The sequence below is a fragment of the Loxodonta africana genome, chromosome 4 (genome assembly GCF_030014295.1).
Source record: "Loxodonta africana isolate mLoxAfr1 chromosome 4, mLoxAfr1.hap2, whole genome shotgun sequence".
Lineage (NCBI taxonomy): Eukaryota > Metazoa > Chordata > Mammalia > Proboscidea > Elephantidae > Loxodonta > Loxodonta africana.
This window is the reverse complement of record NC_087345.1, coordinates 97,928,572-97,949,844: the sequence shown is the minus strand read 5'-3', so window position 1 is coordinate 97,949,844 and position 21,273 is coordinate 97,928,572. Positions and strand designations below refer to the sequence as shown.

Sequence of the window (21,273 nt, the reverse complement as noted above, 5' to 3'; positions counted from 1 at the left end):
TCCAAAAACATTTTCTTTTTTAACATAAAAACCAAAACACCAAGCCCGTTGCTGTAGAGTCGATTCTATTTTATCAATAAAAACATGAATAGTTTTTTTTTTAATGATAACAAGAGCTAACATTGTTCTAAGCACTTAACATATATTTTTCATTCAATCCTCATACCAATCCCATGAGATATGTGTAATTATCATCCCCATTTTACACGTAAGGAAACTGAGGCTCTGAGAGGTTAAGTAACTTGATCAAAACTGCACAGCTAATAAGTGATGGAGCCAGGATTCAAACTCAAGCAATCTGACTCCAGAACCTACATGCTTAACCACTCAGTATTCAAAGAGATTATAGTAAATCCATTTGATCTAATCCAAGAGGGCTTTTTAAGCTAAGTTTAAAACTATCTGATATCTAATCAGCATACAGCATGTTATATTATGCATTGAAACTCAGATTTTGTTCATCAAAAGGATGATGATTTTATTTTATTCACACAAATTCGACTCCTTTTAGAAAGCACCACTTAAAATAACTCTTGCTTTTTTTTATTAGGCAAGCACCAACCAATTTGGACGAGCACATTGACATTTGCTGTGGCTGATGTCTCTCCAGAAGTAGAGAGGGAATCAGCCTTCCATTTCTTTTTAAACATAGCCTCTTCTGCATATGACAGTATAGCATCACTATGGTTTCCTACAGATTCCCTATTTTCATGAAAGGTTTTTGCTGTGAAGTAGGGCTTTGTACAAACCTGTATCCATAATCCACTGAATGAAGAAACAATGAAGGCCCTGAATACTTTAAAATATTCTATAATTTCAGTGGCACTAGCTTTCTATTTCCTAGCACTTTAGTCAATTATTTTCTGATAATTCTTTTTTTTTTTTAAACCCAAGCTGAGATTGACTGTGGTTTAATTATCTTTACCTCATTCTATTCCAGATTAAAAGTCACCTAAAATATTTATACTTTACATTTTCTAGAGCTATCTTAAATTTGTGTCATTCACCCTCGCCGTCAGCTAGTTGAGAACCTATGACTGGGATAAAGGATATGGAAATAGCAGCTGAAAGATGATATAGTAACAAAGGCAAACTCAGCTTACTTCACAATTCTGCCTAGACTCAGCCACCTACCATACCACCCACTGCTGTTGAGTTGATTCCGACACATAGTGACCCTATAAACTCAACCAGGACTCCAAAATGCCTTTCTACCAGTCAGTAAGAGTGGACTCCTTGATGAACATAATGTCACTGAACTGTACATGTAAAAAATGTCAAAATGTCAAGTGTTTTGTTATATATATTTTACAACAATTGAAAACACACACACATACAAGTTCACACAAACTAAAAAAAAAACCAAGTGCTGTCGAGTCAATTCCGACTCATAGCGACCCTATAGGACAGAGTAGAACTGCCCCATAGAGTTTCCAAGGAGCGCCTGGTAGATTCGAACTGCCAACCCTTTGGTTAGCAGCCATAGCACTTAACCACTACACCACCAGGGTTTCCTCACATTCACTAAAAAAAAAAAAACTAGGATGGCACAAATAGACAGACAGACAGATAGATACCACTAAAACCCACTGCCGTAGGATAGATAACAGTAAATAACAGGTGTTGGCAATGATGTGAAGAATTTGGAACCCAAGTGTATTACTGGTAGGAACGTAAATTGGTGCAGGCACTTAACCATCTGGTGGATTCTCAAAAAGTTAAACAGAATTACCATATGATCTAGCAATTCCACTTCTAGGTGTATACCCAAAAGAATTAAAAGCAGGGACTCAAACAGATAATTAACTGTATACCAATGTTCACTGCAGTACTTTTCACAATAGCCAAAAGGTGGAAACAACCCAAAGTCCATCTACAGATGAATGGGCAAACAGGATACGGTATATCCACACAATGGAATACTATTCATCCATAAAAAAACGAAGTTCTGATACATGCTATGACACAGGTGAACCTCGAAAACGCTATGCTAAGTGAAAAAAGTCAGATAGAAAAGGACAGATATTGTACGATCCTACTTACATGAAATATCTAGATTAGGCAAATTAATAGAGATAGGAAGCAGATCAGAGGTTACCAGGGGGTAGGGGGAGGGAAAGTGGGGAGTTACCACTTAATGGGTACGGAGTTTCTGTTTGGGGTGATAAAAAGGTTTTGGAAATAGTGGTGAAGGTTGCACATCATGAATTAATTGACACCACTAAATTATATGCTTAGAAATTGCTAAAATGGCAAATTTTATGTTACATATATTTTATCACAATAAAATTTTTTTTTAATTTTTTAAAAAAAGAGTGAATTACTTAGATTAATTGTAATGGATGGTTTTAAAAGAAGGAAGTAGGCTGGCAAAGAATAGCACTTTTAGACATCACTTATCTGGGACTTCTAACTAATTGTGTGTGTCTGGACAAGTCATGTCATCCCTCTTATTAGGAAGATGGGGGCAATACGTATCTTATAGCGTTATTGTAATGCTAAACAAGAAACTAAGTATGGGCCTTAGAACCTATGGAAGTGATATGACTTCGTTACAGCTGTGATTATTATTACCTGAATAATTCGGCGTTGACATTCTCAACTTTGGTTTTTATCTCATCTCTGATTAATCCTACCACAGCAGCTCAAGGATAAGGGCAAGAAAGGTTAAGCCCCTCCTCCCAATACTTTATTATGGAGATTCAAGTAAAGAAAAAGTGACAAGCTTGGTTCTCTCTGACTTCTTTCCCAGAACAGCCACCTTCTTGCTATTCATCAGTATTTAGACTAGGATAAAGGGCTGGCACTGAAGTGAGAGGGGAAATACAAAGCAGGAGGCAAAATAGGGCTGCTCGGAATTGCACAAACAACTCTAATGAAGCAAGCCTAAAAGCATTAAATAAAGAAAACCAAACAAATGACCAGCCACATGCACTTGTTTTCTTCATTTCAATCTTGGCAAAGTTAACATTCAGCAGTTAGGTTATGTGTTTTACCTCCAGGCGCTTTAGAAACAGTAAGTAATTAATCTGCTTAAACAGTTCTCCATAAAGAAAATATTTTATTACTTATTTGTCATTAAAAAGGCAATTGAGCACAAGTGTTTCAAAGATAGTTAGAGTGCAGGGTCTAGAAGAGTTATGTCTGTGTTTTAAAAAGTGAAAAACATAGGACTTCATTTATACTCCACTGAAATGAACTTCTCATAAATTATAACGATGATAATACTAGGAAAATTAACATAGGAAAATGAGACTGTTTCTCATCATATGTAACCCAGCTATACCATAAACCCAAACTCAGTGCCGTCAAGGCGATTCCGACTCACAGCAACCCTATAGGACAGAGTAGAAGTGCCCCACTGAGTTTCCAAGGAGCGCCTGGCAGATTCAAACTGCCGACCCTTTGGTTAGCAGCTGTAGCACTTAACCACTGCACCACCAGGGTTTCCAATATAGGCATAAACCCTCTATATTCCATGGCAATTGTCTGGCATATTGCTGAGTGTAACCAGAAAGACAGTGTCCTTTTATCTTCATTATCTTTTAGCTATATAAAATGAGAGGCCCAAATGAATTATTTTGTTGTTTTTTTTTTTAAGTAATGCTGTCATTCCCTCACTGATTATTTGGTTCCAGCTCTCACCATTTTATATAGAAGGCCAAAATAGTCTGTTTTCAATCTTTAATACCAAAGTCTGCCAGAAACACTTGGCATTAATGAATCTTGCAATATTTTAGCAATTCATTAACTCTAACTGCATAGTTGTTGGAAGATTTCAAGCGTTAGTCTGATTTAGTAGGCCTCTTACTATGGAGACAAACAAAATCAGAATTTTTTACTAATACATTTATCACAATGGTCCATTATTTCGATCAACCTGTCTCTAATAAAACTGACACCACTTCGTGCAAATCCGTCAGACTCACAGGTTACATAAAAGTATGGGCAGAAAGAAGGATAAAAGAAGTTAGTGCAAAAGTATGATGCCAGCTATTGTTGTGTTATGAATACAAAGCCTTATATAGGACCTCACTTCTGCCTACCTCCAAACACCTACAGAAAAAACTACAGAATATCACCACAAGCTTCTAGTTATTAAGAGAAATCCAAGGAAAAACTCAGATTACTTCTCTCACCAAGAAAATCAGCTGGTGATATGCATAAGAACAATTACATTCAATCCTCCCTGGTTCCGCCGAGTCTATCTGACTAGGCTAATATATTTTCATGAAATGGATTGACTTCAGTGTAAAGCCTAATAAAATAAAATATAAATGAGCTCCCGAGGGAATTAAATCAATGGACTACAAAGCAACTTCTGATTTTGCTCTGATAGCTTGTCACTCTCACCAGCAGTAGCATATGGCACACTGTGTAGCCAAGAGAGAGGTATGAAAATGATAAAAGAGCAGGGTAAACATAAAAAAGGAGCCCTGGTGAGGCTGTGGTTAAGCACTCGGCTGCTAACCAAAAGGTCAGTGGTTTGAACCCACCAGCGGCTCCATGGGAGAAAGATGTGGCAGTCTGCTCCTGCTAAAGATTACAGCCTTGGAAACCCTATGGGATAGTTCTACTCTGTCATATGGGGTCACTATGAGTCAGAACTAACTCAGCGGCTATGAGGGGTTTTTTTTAACATAAAAAAAACCCTAACAAAAGCAGCTGTTAGTTTTCTCTCTCTCTCTCTGAGTGTGTAGGTTGTGTGTGTACATATGAATATACTTGCATATACACAGTCCCTATATATTCTATAAACAAACTTAACGACTGACTTTTCATAAATGTTACTATTCCTTTGTACAAAAATAACTAAATAGTTTAGATGCTTCTTTTAACAAGAATTTAAGTGCATCATTTTAAAGCATAAGTAACATAAGTGAAATGTTTTCCTGTTATTGAATGAATTATATAGAACCCATTTGAGGATAGCTATTTTTTTTTTTATGGATGATTCAAAATGTATTTCCCGGCATCAGAAGTGAACTGATACAATGATTACTAAAAGTCAGGAGAGCTTCCTACTCAGTAGTATGAGCCTTTTTTTTCCTTATGAGGGCCAGGGACATTGTTGGCACTGGATGATCATATCCTAACTTAGACTTCTGTGGTCTGCCTAATGGAGCAGCATAGCCTCTACTGTTGAAGATCACTTCTACCACGGACTATCTTGGTTACTGTGGCTCCATGTGGGCCATTCTTGACCTGTCTGGGAGGTATTCATATGAAGCAGTGTAATGAGTGAAACGCCTTCCAGTAAGTTTCCTACACATCTTTCCTATTAATGCCACTACGGAGAAGAGATTCTTCCAAGAAAAAATTTCCCTGCCAGAATACAAGTATAGCATTTTAAAATGGAAAAGAACTGATCAACCGAAATAGAGAAGATATTCTTCCTATTTCCATCATTTTTGAAAACTATTTAGCTTGTCCAGATTTAGTCAATGATGGGTGAATATGTATGATTACAAAGCTTTACTTTTGCCCCAAAAAAAGTATTTGTCATAAAAACTGTTCTCACCTTTGCACTCTTTGCAGCACTTGCCATCCACATATGTAAGAGCAGACTTCAGTGGGCAGTCAGGAGTCGGGCAGACGAGGGTTTCACACTGGATGGTTCCATTCTGAGAAGAAAACAATATTTAAAGAATTTCCAACTTGTATTTTGATAGTCTTCAAGCCTTTTTGAATCTGCTCCTTAAATGTCAAACTCTTCACATAAAATGTTATAAATACCACTATTCTCTTTGGTTATTATACAGTAAAACCCCATGATACAGAGACCTACACTAACGCAAACTGGATTTTAACACAGCTGATGGTTTGCTCCCATTTTCTGCCCAGGCACTGTTCCTATCTGAGTCAGAGTTCTCATCTCTTGTAAGGAGGTGGGTAAGCGCAGAGGTGGAGGGAAGGGCGTGACCTGGCAGGAAAAGAGTAGGCTGAGGGCACCCAAGTTTCCTTCACACTAGCCCACAAAATAAGCACCAATAAACTAGGAGATTCCTGGAATAGCTGCTGCCATCCTGCAAGGCCAGTCACCAAACCAAACCCACCGCCATCGAGTCGATTCTGACTCATAGCAACCCTACAGGGCAGAGTAGAACTGCCCCATAGAGTTTCCAAAGAGTGCTGGTGGGTTCAAACTGTTGGCCTTTTGGTTAGCAGCCATAGTAGCGCTTAACCACCGCACCACCAGGGTTTCCAAATCACAGACCCCAGAATTTCCTCCATGGATATTTAAGCTGGGGCAGGCCACCACCACAAGGCAGTGCTGACATTCACCACAAGGAGGCGCCAAACTGCACACAGGAATGTGCAAGGAATTTCATTCCTGAAGGTCATCAAGAGCTCCCAGATAGCTCAGGCTCAGGCTTCCCTAGTCATTTTATTGATCACTCTACCTCATCCCCATATTTTACTCAATTCAATTTTTAATAAACTTTTCTGTATTCTTTAAGTGCTAAAATTTGATAGGAATATAATATGTTCCTGAGTAGAAATCATATAGGGCATGTGCACCCACATACACAATCATTTCTGAGCTACCTTTTTATATGCATGGTATTCTGCTTTTGAATAAACTGGGTGAATGTGGAGATTTTTCTTAAAGGCTAATTCACATAGAACTCTTGACTTCTTTCCAGTCAACCAGATGAGTTAACGTGGAATTTAAAAGTTCAAAACCAAACGAGTTTTGAACTTTTCTTTGAAAAAGAACATATATTTTAAAAATAATAATACACTAATATATTCTACTTCATTAGCAAACAGAGAAATCTCATTTATTTAAACTCTAAAATTTGAATTGCATTGTATTAATAAACTAGTAAACGTTACCTGATTTACTTAAAAGGTATTATTTGTTTATATGGCTTGGTCAAGTCACAGCATTTAATGCTGCATATAATTTTTTTATAATTTAGCTTCATTGAAATGCACTAAGATAAGCAAGAGGTGAAAGCCCCTGGAAATGTTAAGAATAACAGGAGGGAATCCTGTTGGGGAATCACCTTACTGTCCTAATAAAAAGGGATAACTTCGTGTACATACCATATAAACTTAAACTTTATAGCATTCTGAAACCATAAGCATCTTTATAGGCTAGAAAGTGCTTTTAATAATGCAAAAAATAAAGTCCTTTAGATTTAACCAAGTTTTGCTGGCACTTTAGTTTTGTGTCTTGAGAAAATGGGTGCTGAAATTTTCATAATTACATTGTTTTAATAAAATGTGAAAGAGTGGGACATCTGAGTTGCCTTAGTGTGACTCAAATGGAAGCCATACCAGGCATGTGCAGTTCTTACAGCCATCTGTCCAGGACTCGAATTCTCGGTAGGTGGTTCCCTTCATGGTGCAAGTCCTTTCACAATAGCACTGATCCAGTCTATTCATTCGCTGTTCAGCTCGAGACAGCTGTGGCACAAAGGAAGTGGTTCACATTGTTCACCGCTCCAGCAACACAGAAATGCAAAACACTCCAGTAGGCATCTTAATTGTTTCACTGTACAGCAGTAACGATGGCTATGCCGTACCAACTCTTTTTTATAAATACACCTAAGCCTTTAGGTGGGAAGAAGTGTTTTTCTCCCCCCCCCCACATATTTTTGTGATAAATTTGCTCCCTGCCTTTGAAACAAAAGCATAGTTTTTAAGACGTAAATCGAAGGCTAATTCAAAATAGCGTCACACACAATGCAGAGAAGCAGTTTCCATTTTAAAAAATGTTTAATTTCATGAATATGCCTACTCAAGTGAAAAATAAATTTTAAAATTTATATTGTGTAAAAAATAAATCATACATCATACAATATTTGGGTTATTAGCAATTGCTATGCAAAATATTTTTTTATTTTTTATTTTTTATATGCAAAATGACAACAGGCTGGTGAAATTGTAGGTAAATCTGATATGTACCGAAGACATCAGTGAGTAATCCTACAACTGTAACACTGTGGAAGCAAGTACTAGGTGGAACCATTTCCTTGATACATTTCTAGTGTCCATATTCTTTACAAGCTCCTCCTCACCTCTCTCTTTGTAATGAAAAACTAAATAAAAAATAATAATAATAAAAACTAAACAATAAATCCTGTTGTAGTGATTGGTGTATAAGCAGGTAATCTGCCTCATTCCTGATTTACTGGATCATTTATGATACAGATGGCTAAGGTTTGGATATTTATAAATTCTTTTCCTGAGTGGGTTTTTAGATTCAGTGACTGCTAAAGCTTACAGTTCTCAGCAAACAATACAGTATAAAGAAATTCTCAAAGGCAAACATCTGTGGTTATAAAAGGAACTGTGAGGAACCTCAAGGATGTCTGTGCTCCCCCACTGTATTTTTGAGTAGCTTTTACCTTGGCTGATGTTTTGGCTAAAATGTCTTGCAGCTCCATGATTTTCTGCACGAGTCCGTGGAAGTCATTGCAAGTTGGACAGGCTGGAATTACAAACACTACATTGGTCAAGTTGTATTTATAAGGGGTTCAATCTGATTAAGTCTGTGCTGACAACTAATATATGGGAACTCCAATTTCAAACTGACATTGTGGACAAAATTAAGCAAGAAGCACACTTTTCATCACGCGGTGTAAGAACTAATAGACTTACTGCGATTAAGATCTGGACACTGAGCAATAAATCCTTGAGGCATGACAAGTAATTGCACATCTTGCATTATACCCTGCGTGTGAAAAATAAAAAAAGACATATTACTTTCATTCGCCCAAATTATGTTCAACAGTCAAGTTCATGGAGGAAAACATTACAGCATAGAATCACTGAACTCCCTGAGAAAATAAGACATTTTGAATACATTACTTCCCCTTCATATCAAAAGGAAAGAATTATATCAGGCAAAATAGAAGATTACTCATGTACTCTCTTATTGATAATCTTTTTAAAGCCTTAAGATTAAATGTCAAGATATAATTAAGAGGGAATAGTCATGTTGTTTTGAGATGTTATTTTTAGTTAGCCACTGAAGTAAGGCTTGAAAATGACCTTTAAAAATCAACCTGAAAATCAGTTCTGGTTTCAGCAACACCAAAACTGACATTAATTTTAAATTAACAGCAATCAGCAAAAACGAAAAGCATAGAAAAACTAAGTCATGAATGCCATGTTCACTTGGATATTTATCATTTTTCAGCTGGATGTTTTAAAACTAATTTTTCAATTCAAAAAGGACAATAGATTTATTAAACAGCTGCAGCAAGATGTAGTAACGAGTTCTTAGGAGTGCAAAAAGTTTAGCATGAAATTTTTTTAAATGCCAACTAGAAATGACTCATTTTATACAGAAGGCCATATCACACGTTCATAGGCAAAATTCACATGCACCCTTAGTCATTAAGGTATAATTAGCTTCCATCTTGCTGAGCTCTTAAAGGCCAAATAGTAGCTCAGAAAGGATCTCACCAGACACACTCCAGCTGTCCCTTTCATCCACCACCTCTCTTTCTCCTTCTACCAACTTTATATATTTTCTTTAATTGGTATTTCACTTTATCCCTTTGAGAAATGCAAACAGAATGTGTAATGACAGGGGTGACAGTGCCAACATATTGTGAAGGCAATCCTGAATGTACTTATAAAGATTTACCAGGCAATACTGGCCTATATATCTTCTACATGCTAATCTGGTTAATAGCACAATAAAAAATTTATGTCAATGTGAACGATATTTTAGTGTATTGATATATTTGAGTATACTGAGTACCAATTGCAGGATTTGTTGTTCACTTGGGTTTGGATTGAGAAGGGAACTTTTGTACAAGCTCTTATTACCTGGAAGCAGCAACATGGAAACAGAGCTAAAGAACAGTTGTATGGTTTGTGTACTGCACAACTCTATTGGGCACCATTCACAGATTATAATAAAAATTATGAGCCGTAGAGCTAGTTATACCAATGATCTGCCATATCTGAGCTACATGCAAAAGATTACCATGGTTTTAAATATCTTTGTGGTCCCAAGAAGAGAAATTTGAAACACACAGTTTATTTGCCATCCCTTGTGTGGAAAAGAGCATTGATTTTTGAGAATTTGCAAACATGGAATCAATTCCCCATCTTTGCCATTTACTAGCTGTCTCACTTTGGGCAACTCACTTAACCTCTCTAAGCAGGTTTATGCATATGTAAAAGAGGAACAAAATACCCTCCATCAAAGCTAGCAATGCCAGGATAAAATAACATTCAAAGCACTTGGTACATAACAGACAATGTGTAAAGAAAGCTTCTAAAACACCTTTCTAGGATTATAAACTTTGCTTACAGCCCAGTTTAAAACTGGTACCTACTCTACCTAGAAATCCACGAGTTGGACACATCACCTATGATTCATCTAACAACCATCTGTTGAGCCACTTCTGTATTTCAGGCGCTGTCGTAGTAACTGGGAGGGAGGGATGGGGAAATGATTACACCATGGGCTTGAAGTAGTAGCTGGGAGGGAGGGATGGGGAAATGATTACACTATGGGCTTGAAGTAGTAGCTGGGAGGAAGGGATGGGGAAATGATTACACTATGGGCTTGAAGTCAAGCAATCGTCTGGACTTTTTTTTTTTTTCCTTGAAATATGCAAAGTTAATTGGGATGTCTTTTAGGTCCTCTACAATGATGAAATTCTATGGAATGTTGTCTGTAAGTAGACACTGAATAAAAAGAAATAAATCATGGCTGCTTTCTACTTTTGATGGATTTGTGCATATATATTTACCCTTTCTCACTTTCTAGAGTACAAGGAGACCATGAGTAATGAATATTAAAAAGCTTTCAATCCTGTATTACTAACATCCTCGTAAAAGTATCATCAAAGGTTTTGTTCCAGTGGTGGAGAGTTTATTTGTATACTAACATTTTAGACTTTTACTACTTTGAATGCTTAATTTCAAGAATGACATGTTAACTATGTTGACTGCAGCTTTGTGAACACCTCAAAGATCAAAATCATTCAGGAAACAAGGGAGAAAATATTTTTTGCTGGCTAAATAAAATATAAGTGTAAAAAATACAAATAGAAATAGACACAAGTAGGAAAAAAAAAACTATACAAATCAAATTATTTTGCTTCACGCCAGGAAAAGAAAAATGTACTTTTCAAGCTCATCAGAAAGCATTTACATTTATACGTCATGCTCAGACTTTAGCCAAAAGATACCTTAAAATATCCATGTGCATTATTTCTCTGACCCAGCCAAAAAGTTGTGCCCAGAGGCAAGTCCATGGAGGGTTTTTCCACCACTCTTTCATAAATTCTGCAAAAAAGAAACATCAGAGAAGGAACATGACAGTCATTTCTCAGAATCTTCAATTTTCTGGATGGAGAATGTTTCACTTACTTATTGCAGTCAATGTGTAAAATCAAATGGGAGGCACTGACGGCTAAGGAGAGCTTGTGCCACTTATCATCAGCCAAAATGTAAGGAAATACTTCCGTGTGAGGACTGTGACTGCCTGAGCGGTAATGCAGTCTTACTTCATTCCGATGGCCGCTACTCTCCAATTCCAGGTACCTACACAAAGAAGAACAGCCATATGGAACCCACTGTAATCAGAAAATAAAGTTCAAAAATGACTGAAATGATCTCTGCCTCAGGAAAGATGGAGTAGACATACTGCTCCCAATTCCTCCCCATAAATAAAACTGGACATTATATATAAAACAAATATAAGAAGAGTCTGAAAGATGGAGAGAAGACAGAAACTGGCTAGGGATTTTGGGACCCAAGGAATAACATGATGGTGAGTTTCCTGGGTTTTCTTTTTGCCTCATGTATCCCAGACTCGGAGCTGAAGAAGCCAGCAACCTGGAAATGAGAACAAATTCAGGGCCAAAAAAAAAAGCTCCAACAAAAGCCTGTTCTCTCTAGCGAAAGGATCAGGAAAGGGAATGCTTAGACATACATAAAACTTTTAGACAATACAAACTCTACTCCAGCCAAGTACTACAAAAGATACTGTGGGTCCAACCCCATTCATGCCAGTAAAATCCAGATGGGGTGCCTAGAGCTTTACCTTCTTGAGGAGGCAATAATAAGGTGCCCCAAACCTCCACTGGGGTGGTATAGAGAAGGCCAAATAGAGAGCCAAGACTTTCATACCTGCTGGCTAGTGATGAGGCCCCCTGCCATATCAGTGGAGATCAAATGTAGAGCCTGGATTTCCACCTCTACCTGCCAGTAATGAAGCATACCTCCCCCTCTCCACTGAGATGCTATCAGAAGAAACTTAGTGAAGAGTTATGATTTCACTATCACTCAGCAGTAATGAGACCACCCCACCCAGGACATTGTCAGTGGAGACCATGTGGGGAGCTGAATTCCCATCCCTACCCACAAACAACAGGAGCACCCCTTTCAAGTGTCAATGGAGGCCAAGTAGGGAACCTGGACTTCTATCTCCATCTGGTAGTAACGAGATGGTACCCCCCACTTCTGCAAGATAATATGAAGCACATAATCAATCATAGATTAATTTTCACAATATATGAAGAGCACCTACAAATCAATAAGAAAAAGCAATTCAATGAATTTACTAATCAGATCCATACTATGGAACACCATGCCACTCTACAAAAGAATAAAGTTCTGGTATAAAACAATACCATATGTACTACTAAGTAAACAAGTAAACAAACAAACAAAAAAAAAAACCTCCATGTAGTCCCATTTTGTTTGAAAAAACTGTGTGTGTGTGTGTGTGTGTATGCATGTGTGTGCTTGCTTGTGTGTGCACTCTGTCTGTCTGTTTAGAGAGAAAAAGGTAAAAAAAAAAAAAGAAAACTACATGCCAAATCGCTAACAGTGGTTACTTCAGAGTAATACAATTAGGGGAAAAGGATGTGAGGAAGCTTCCCACATATTTTTATATCCTTGAATTTTCTTCATTAATTACATATGGCCTCAAAAATATAAACAAGAAGACAGAGTAGTAAAAAAAAAACTCTGTTTTAAGATAAAAAGAAAAAAAGACAAACTACGGAGTCAAGAGTATAAACCATGTTTAGGATTTCTTAAGAGTAAATAAAGGACCAATTTGTTTGGGTTTTTATCAGAAGACACTAACCACAAGTATTCATAATTTAATCAATTTAACGAGGGAATTCTATAATGATAGAATTTTTTGCATTTTTAAAAAAATAAAATCAGCAAATAAACCACCCCATTGCTATATACCTGTCAGTTCTTAAGATAATGAGGCAAGTGCCCTATTGTTGCTGTCATATCTCCTTTCTTGACATTTATATATTATTAGAAATGTCACTTGTGCTGAATTCCTAAATTTGTGCCACTGAAAGCAGCCTTCAACAGCATTATGGATGACAGTATGCTCTATAAACAAGAACTCTTGAAAAATTAATATTTTACTAAAAGTTATATTGTAACTATCATCATTTACTGGTTTTTAAAAAAAATGAAATAGCTATGTAACATACACAAAAATGTTTGCGAGGAAAATAAAATAATGATGTAAACCACTGAAAAGTGTGCCTTGTACATGGTTAAACCAGTTGCCATCAAGTCGACACCACCTCACGGTGACCTTATGTGCGCCAGAGCAGAACTGTGCTCCATTTTCGATGGCTGATTTTTTGGAAGTAGATCACCAGGCCTTTCTTCTGGGTGGACCTGAACCTCCAACCTTTTAGCTAGCAGCCAAGCATATTAACCATGTGAACCATCCAGGGGCTCCTGGTTAGTACTCAGTAAAAAATAGTTTTCAACAATAGAAGGGAGGACACGATAAAAGGAGTCAATTTACAACTTAATTATAAATTAATAATAATTACAAATATAAATTATAAATTTTATGAAACAGATTGCCTTCAAAACCACTCAGCCAATAGAATTCAACATTATATCAAAAAAATAATACACCACGACCAAGTAGGATCCATACGAGGTATGCAAGGATGGTTCAACATTAGAAAATCAATCCACATAATCTACCACATAAATAAAATGAAAGAAAAGAATCACATGATCATCTCAATTGATGCAGAAAAGCCATTCAACAAAGTCCAACACCCATTCCTGATTAAAAAAAAAAAAAAAAAACTTTCCATAAAATAAGTATCGAAGGGAAGTTTCTCAACATAATAAAGGTTACCTATGCAAAACAAAAGGCCAACATCATTCTTAATGGAGAAAGGGTGAAAACATTCCTCTTGAGAACAGGAACAAGACAAGGATGCTCTTTATCCACTCCTATTTAACACTGTGCTGGAAGTCCTACCTAGAGCAATAAGGCAAGAAAAAGAAATAAAGGGCATCCAAACTGGTTACAAACAAGTAAAACTGTCCATATTTGTGGATGATATGATGGTATACATAGAAAACTCAAAAGACTCCATGAGAAAACTACTGGAACTAATAGAAAGATTCAGCAGACTAGCAGGATACGAGATAAACATACAAAAATCAGTTGGATTCCTATACACCAATAAAGAGAATGATGAAAAGGAAATCAGGAAAATAATACCATTTATAATAGCCCCTAAAAAAAAAAAAAAAAAAAAACTTGGAAATAAATCTAACCAGGGATGTAAAAGACCTATACAAAGAAAACTACAAAACACCACTGCAAGAAACCAAGAGATCTACATAAATGGAAAAACATACCATGCTCATGGATACACAGAATCAACATTGTGAAAATAACAATTCTACCCAAAGTGCAATTCCAATACAAATACCAACAACATTCTTATAAAGACATGAAAAAACCTATCGTTAACTTTATATGGAAAGAAAAGAAGCCCCGAATAAGTAAAGCACAATTGTAGAAGAAGAATAGAATAGGAAGACTTGCACTACCTGACCTCAGAACGTACTATACAGCTACAGTAGTCAAAACAGCCTAGTACTAGGACAATGACAGATACATTGACCAAAGGAACAGAATTAAGAACCCAGATGTAAATCCGCCTATGGACACCTGATCTTTAACAAAGGCCCAAAGTCCATCAAATAGGGAAAAGACAATCTTTTTAACAAATGGTGCTGGCAAAACTGGATGTCAATCTGCATAAAAATGAAACAACCCATATTTCACACCATATACAAAAACTAATTTGAAATGGATCAAAGACCTAAATATAAAGCCAAAAACTATGAAGTTCATAGAAGACAGAATAGGATCAATGCTAGGGGCCCTAATACACAGCATTAAGAGGATACAAACCACAACCAACAACACACAAACTCCAGAAGATAAGCTAGATAACTGGGATCTTCTAAAAATTAAACACTTATGCTCATCAAAAGAGTTCACCAAAAGAGTAAAAAGAGAACCTACGGATTGGGAAAAAAAATTTTTTGGCTATTACAAATCAGACAAACATTTAATCTCTAAAACCTACAAGAAAATCCAACACCTCTACAACAAAAAGACAAATAATCCAATTTAAAAAATGGGCAAAGGAAATGAATACACACTTCAACAAAGAAGACATTCAAGCGGTCAACAGATACGTGAGGAAATGCTTGAGATCACTAGCCATTAAAAAAAAAAAAAAAAAAAACTCATTGCCAGAGAAACGGAAACCAAAGCCACAATGATATACTATCTCACCCCGGCATTACTGGCAGGAATCAAAAAACAGGAAATAACAAATGTTGGAGAGGCTGTCGGAAATCGGAACTCTATGCGCTGCTGGTGGGAATGCAAAATGATACAACCATTTTGGAAAATGATACGGCACTTCCTTTAGAAACCCAGGAATAGAAATACCATATGATCCAGCAATCCCACTCCTACAAATACATCCTAGAGAAATAAGAGTTGTCACACAAAGAGACATATGCACACCCATATCCACTGCAGCATGGTTCACAATAGCAAAAAGATGGAAACAACCTAGATGCCCATCAGCAGAAGAATGGATAAACAAACTCTGGTACTTACACACAGTGGAGTATTAAGCAACAATAAAGAACAATGAATCTGTGAAGCATCTCATAACATGGATGAATCTGAAGGGCATCAAGCTGAGTGAAATAAGTCAATTACAAAAGGACAAATATTGTATAAGACCACTACTGTAAAAACTCATGAAAATGTTTACATGCAAAAAGAAACAATCTTTGATGGTTATGAGGGAGGGGTTGGGTGGGGATGAAAAAAACTAAATAGACAATAGATAAGCGGTAACTTTGGTGAAGGGTAAGACAGTACACAATACTGGGGAAGCCAGTACAGCTTGTATAGGGCAAGGTCATGGAAGCTCCACAGACACATCCAAACTCCCTGAGGGACCAACACTGCTAGGCTCAGGGCTGTGGAAACCATGGTCTTGGGAACATCTAGCTCAATTGGTATATCATAGTTTATAAAGAAAATGTTCTATATTCTATTTGGATGAGTAGCATCTGGGTCTTAAAAACCTGTGAGTGGTCATCTAAGATACTGCACTGTCTCACCCCTTCAGAAGCAAGGAAGAATGAAGAAAACTAAAGATACAAGGGAAAGATTAGTCCAAAGGACTAATGGACCACATCTACCACGGCCTCCACCAGACTGAGTCCAGTACAACTAGATGGTGCCCAGCTACAATCACTGACTGTTCTGACAGGGATCACAGTAGAAGGTCCTGGACAGAGCTGGAGAAAGATACAGAAAAAATTCTAACTCGAAAAGAAAGACCAGACTTGCTGGCCTGACAGAGACTAGAGAAACTCTGAGAGTATGGTCCCTGGACACCCTTTCAGTTCAGTAATGAAGTCACTCCTAAGGTTCACCCTTCAGTCAAAGACTGAACAGGCCCATAAAACAAAACGTGACTAAAGGGGCACACCAGCCCAAGGGCAAGGACTAGAAGGTAAGAGGGGACAGGAAAGCTGGTAACAGGAAACCCAAGGTTGAGAAGGGAGAGTGTTGACATGTCGTGAGGTTGTTAAACAATGTTATAAAACAGTATGTGTACTGTTTAATGAGTAACTAGTTTGTTCCATAAATCTTCATCTAAAGTACAATAAAAAAAATCATAGTAAGATGCACGAAACCATATGAAAATACATGGAAATATGATTATTGCATAATTATAAGTTTAAAAATATCTATAATGAACACTTGGCATATTTTTATGGATCATTTTTCTAATAATAGTCATATTCATTTCAGGAAATTCACTGTCCCCCACTGGATAGAGTCTAAGGTTCAGCATAGCAGAGTGGCTAAACGCACTAGCCCTAAAGCCAGACCACTGGGTTTACATCCCAGACCCCTTTTCAAATTAGTAAGTTACTTGACTCCTCTGGGCCTCATCTGGTTCCTCAACTATAAGATGGGGATGCTAATAGTACTTGCCTCACAGGAATTTTATAAGGATTGAAATGAGTTAACTGAGAAAACACTCAGAACAGTACTCAGCACATACAAGATACTTAGTAACTGATAGCTATCTTTTTCATTTCAAAAACCAAAGCAATCAAATTCTCCCACTTTATTCTTGGTATTCAGAATCTTGATAGAATGCAGCAAGGAAGGGAAGAACATTTTGTCCCACATTCTCCTAGTGGCAGCAGCATCCTGGTCAGCTATGTGAAGGTCACGGTGCATCTTCTTCCTGTTTGTTGGCCCAGCAGAGCTCCTTTGGTTAGCGCCTATTCCAAACCCTGGTGCCCCAGCCTCCCATCAGTTCTGTACACTCCCTCCTACCTATCACCTCCATAAGTCACTTTCTACCAACAACCTGATACATTATGATTGTAGCCATGTGGAAAAAATATATAAACTGGAATATAAGGTACCACTATGCTTAAAAACAAGTGTTTGAGTGATAGAACAATGAGTGACTTTTCAACTCTTTTTATTGTCCTTCATTTTCCCGTTTATCTTTAATGAGCATTTACTACCTTAAATTAAAAATCAAGTCTTAAAGCCCAAGAAGATAATTTGTCACACGTGAACATATCACATCTCTCTGATTTGTTATTCATAATTTTGGAGATGTAACTGGAATCAGAAATAAAGTTCACCCTTTATGATAATTTATGTCCTTGTTATTCAAATACCCTTTGCACTGGCAGAAATATAAACTAATTTAAGATTAGGCTTCAGTGAAAGAGGCAACAGTGGCAGGATATCATTCATTTTAACAACCTCCTCATAACTCAAAATCAAAGGATAAAAATAAGGTCACGTCTCATCTGACAAAAAGGTTGCACACAACATGAAATGAGAATTTCTCTGCTGCCTTGAATTAAACCTAAACATAAAAATGATCAGATTATCTCAGTACATTAAGCTACAACCTAGTTGTAAATTAATCACCTAAAGAAAAGTCACAAGCACTTCTAGTGCTAGATACATCATTAGTGTAGCTTATGGATGGCACAATTGCAAAGCAGTTACATGCCTAGGCTTTGGAATTGAAAACCCAGCTCTGACTCTCACTACTACTTATTACCTCGGCACATGGCCTGACTTCTCAATGCCTCAGATTCTTCATCTGTAAAATGAGGATGCAATGCGATAATATAAAGCAGGGTACCTGAAACATAGTAAGCACTCAGTAAATGGCAACTATTTTTATTGTTAGTCAATAATTCCAATTCGGCATCATTTCTAAGGTCCAGCTTCTTGTAGCTACTTCTCTGAATAGCAAGTAATTTGAATGCATTTTTTAAGTGGAAGAATGCAGAAACCAGGAGACAGAAGTTAGAGGTAAAAACAAGATATTAATCCACTTATATAGAAATTAATTGACAGCACTTGTATCAAGTGGCTCCAGGATAGCCAACAAAATATGAAACATGGTCGGGCGAAAACTATTGTGAGTTAGGTGATTTTCTTTACTTGTTATAAAAAATAACTGTATGTTTCACCTCATCACATCCTGTGATTCCCTCAGATGTCACCTTTAAGAAACCTCCAAATGGGGAGGAATCTCAAGGCTGTGGTTCGCCTTCAGCTGTGCAGTGATGATAAACAGCAAAAGCCTCAACACCAAAAAGTCATTGTGGTTACTGAGGAAGCTGGGAGGAAGAAGGTTATTGCTAGGGGTAGCTTGGAACAGAGAAGGTGGTGAGAAAGGTCAGATTCTAGAGATATTTTGAAAATAGAGCGATAAAGATTTTCTCAGAATTCAACATGTACTGTGAGAGAAACAGGAGTCAAGAAACACCCCAAATTTTTAGCCTGAGCAATTGGAAGAAAGTAGTTGTCATTTTCTAAGAGGGAGAAGACCAAAGGAAGAGCAAGCCAGAGGAAAAGGATGGAGAGCCTGGTTTCTGACACGTACAGTTTGATATTCCAATTAAACATCCAAGATAAGATGTGGGGTAGGCCATTGGATATATGATCAAATTCAAGAGCAAAGATCAAGACTAGAGAAAAACTTTAGGAAGTCATTGTTTCATAGAGATGGGATTTAAAGTCATTAGACTGAACGAGATCACCTAGGAAGTGAATGTACATAGAGAAGACATTTGAGCATCAAACCTGGCACATTCCTACATTCAGATGTCACAGTGGTAAGAACGAACCAGCAAAGGAGACTGAGAAGTAAACCAGGAGAGCTGGAATTGTGTAAATCAACCTAAGAAATGTGTTTGGAAGAAGGGAATAATCGACTACGTAAAATGATGCTTAAAGGTCCAATGAGATGAAGGCTCAGAATTGGAGTTTGGATTTCGCAACACGAACATCAGTGGTGACCTTGACAAGAGCATTTTTAGTGATGTATAGAGAGCCAAAGCCTGAATGAAGCAGACTGAATAGAGGGGAAGAGGAGGGAAACCGGAAACAGCTAGTAGAGGCAATATTTGGGAAGAATTTTGCTAAAGGGAATTAGAGAATGGGCAATAACTGAATAGGGAAGTGAGGTCAACAGAGGGTTTTAGTTTTTTCAGGCTATAAATATTACAGCATATTTCTATGCTGATGAAAAGATCCAATAGAGAGGTGACAAAGTAATATGCAAGAGAAGGAGTCAATTTCTGAAACAATGTCTGTAAGAGGGGATTAGAATTACTATGCAGCTAAAATGACTGGGCTTTGCTAGGGACATGGAGTCTTCAACCTAAGTAAAAGGAAGAAAAGAAAAGAAAATACACCAGCAAAGATGCAGGTGGGTTGGTACGTGTGGTGGGAGGAGCTTGTAAAAGCTCTCTTCTGATTGCTTTTAGGAAACCAGGTTATCAGTCAAGTGAAGATGAGGGAGGGTGTGCTAGAAATGTAAAGAAAGGTATAAAATAGTCATCCAGGAGGATGAGAGAGTGAATGGATTAGGAAATTAGGGCAGGGCACATCTGAGATAAAAAATTAGGCATTTAAAGTAAAATCACTCAGCATGGTTCCATGTTCTTCCAAAGCCAAGTTCAGATGAGGGAGTGTAGGTGAGGCAGAGAGCTGGAGTTAACAGGATTTTGGTTTTGCCTAGCAAGTACTAAAAACAAGACAGGACAGTCCCTACATGAAAGAAATTTTAAAGATAGACTGCAGAATTTAAATTGAAAAAGACACAAGTCAGTACATGAAGGTGGGTGAAAGACAGTGAAAATGTGGTCTGGTTATCGGATTGTAGATTACAGGCAATGCTGGAAATCACATTGCTAAATTCATCACTGGAGTAACTGTACACCAACAGTATAACATAACTTACTTCCCCAGACATTTCGTCAATAATGAGTATTACTGCTTTTCCATAATGTGTATGTATGTATGTGTGTGTATTCTTGTATCCAACTATCTCACTAAACCCTCTTATTAATTATAACACAACTTTTCAGTTCATTCTTGTAAGTTTTCTAAGTAGAAAAATCTATCAATTGGAAATATTTTGTTTAAAGCATTTACATTCATATAACTTTAAGAAAACCTACTTGGTCCTGGCATTTTGTTCTTTCACAAATATTTTATTTAAATAGTAACATCTCTATTCATACATGAGTTTGTCTTATGATTTCCATGTGCATGTGTGTGTGCGTGTGTGTGTGTGTGTGTGTGTTCCATCATCGGATTTCCAAGGCAGGCAGGATTAAGATAGTGATGAGAAGTAAACTGGGAAGCTTTCCTTTTTCACGCTCGAGAACAAATTACATAGCATAAGTACCAACCATTCCTTGAAGATCTAATGAAATTCATACCAAAATAATAATAAAATCAAGGTCTGGTAACTTTGGGGAGAGAGAATGAGGGGATATAACTCCTTGACCAATGTCTCTATTCCTTCTATTATTACTAGCAATCAAATTTCTATACTTTATTCTTGAGTTGGTGTTCTAATTTAGTTTTTCTTAGAAAATGATTGCATGCAGCTT

The 21,273-nt window shown here is 37.1% G+C and overlaps 1 protein-coding gene across 1 annotated transcript in view; it reads right to left on the bottom strand.

The window, feature by feature from the left end:
* NELL2 (neural EGFL like 2) overlaps positions 1 to 21,273 on the bottom strand; it is a 392,904-nt gene that overhangs the window by 292,421 nt on the left and 79,210 nt on the right. Inside the window, exons 4-9 of the mRNA XM_010595995.3 lie at positions 11,350 to 11,523; positions 11,169 to 11,265; positions 8,614 to 8,686; positions 8,361 to 8,443; positions 7,288 to 7,416; positions 5,522 to 5,624 (exon numbers count right to left, since the gene is read on the bottom strand). Of these exons, the coding sequence (XP_010594297.2) occupies positions 5,522 to 5,624; positions 7,288 to 7,416; positions 8,361 to 8,443; positions 8,614 to 8,686; positions 11,169 to 11,265; positions 11,350 to 11,523 (659 nt within the window). The remainder of the gene's footprint in view (positions 1 to 5,521; positions 5,625 to 7,287; positions 7,417 to 8,360; positions 8,444 to 8,613; positions 8,687 to 11,168; positions 11,266 to 11,349; positions 11,524 to 21,273) is intronic.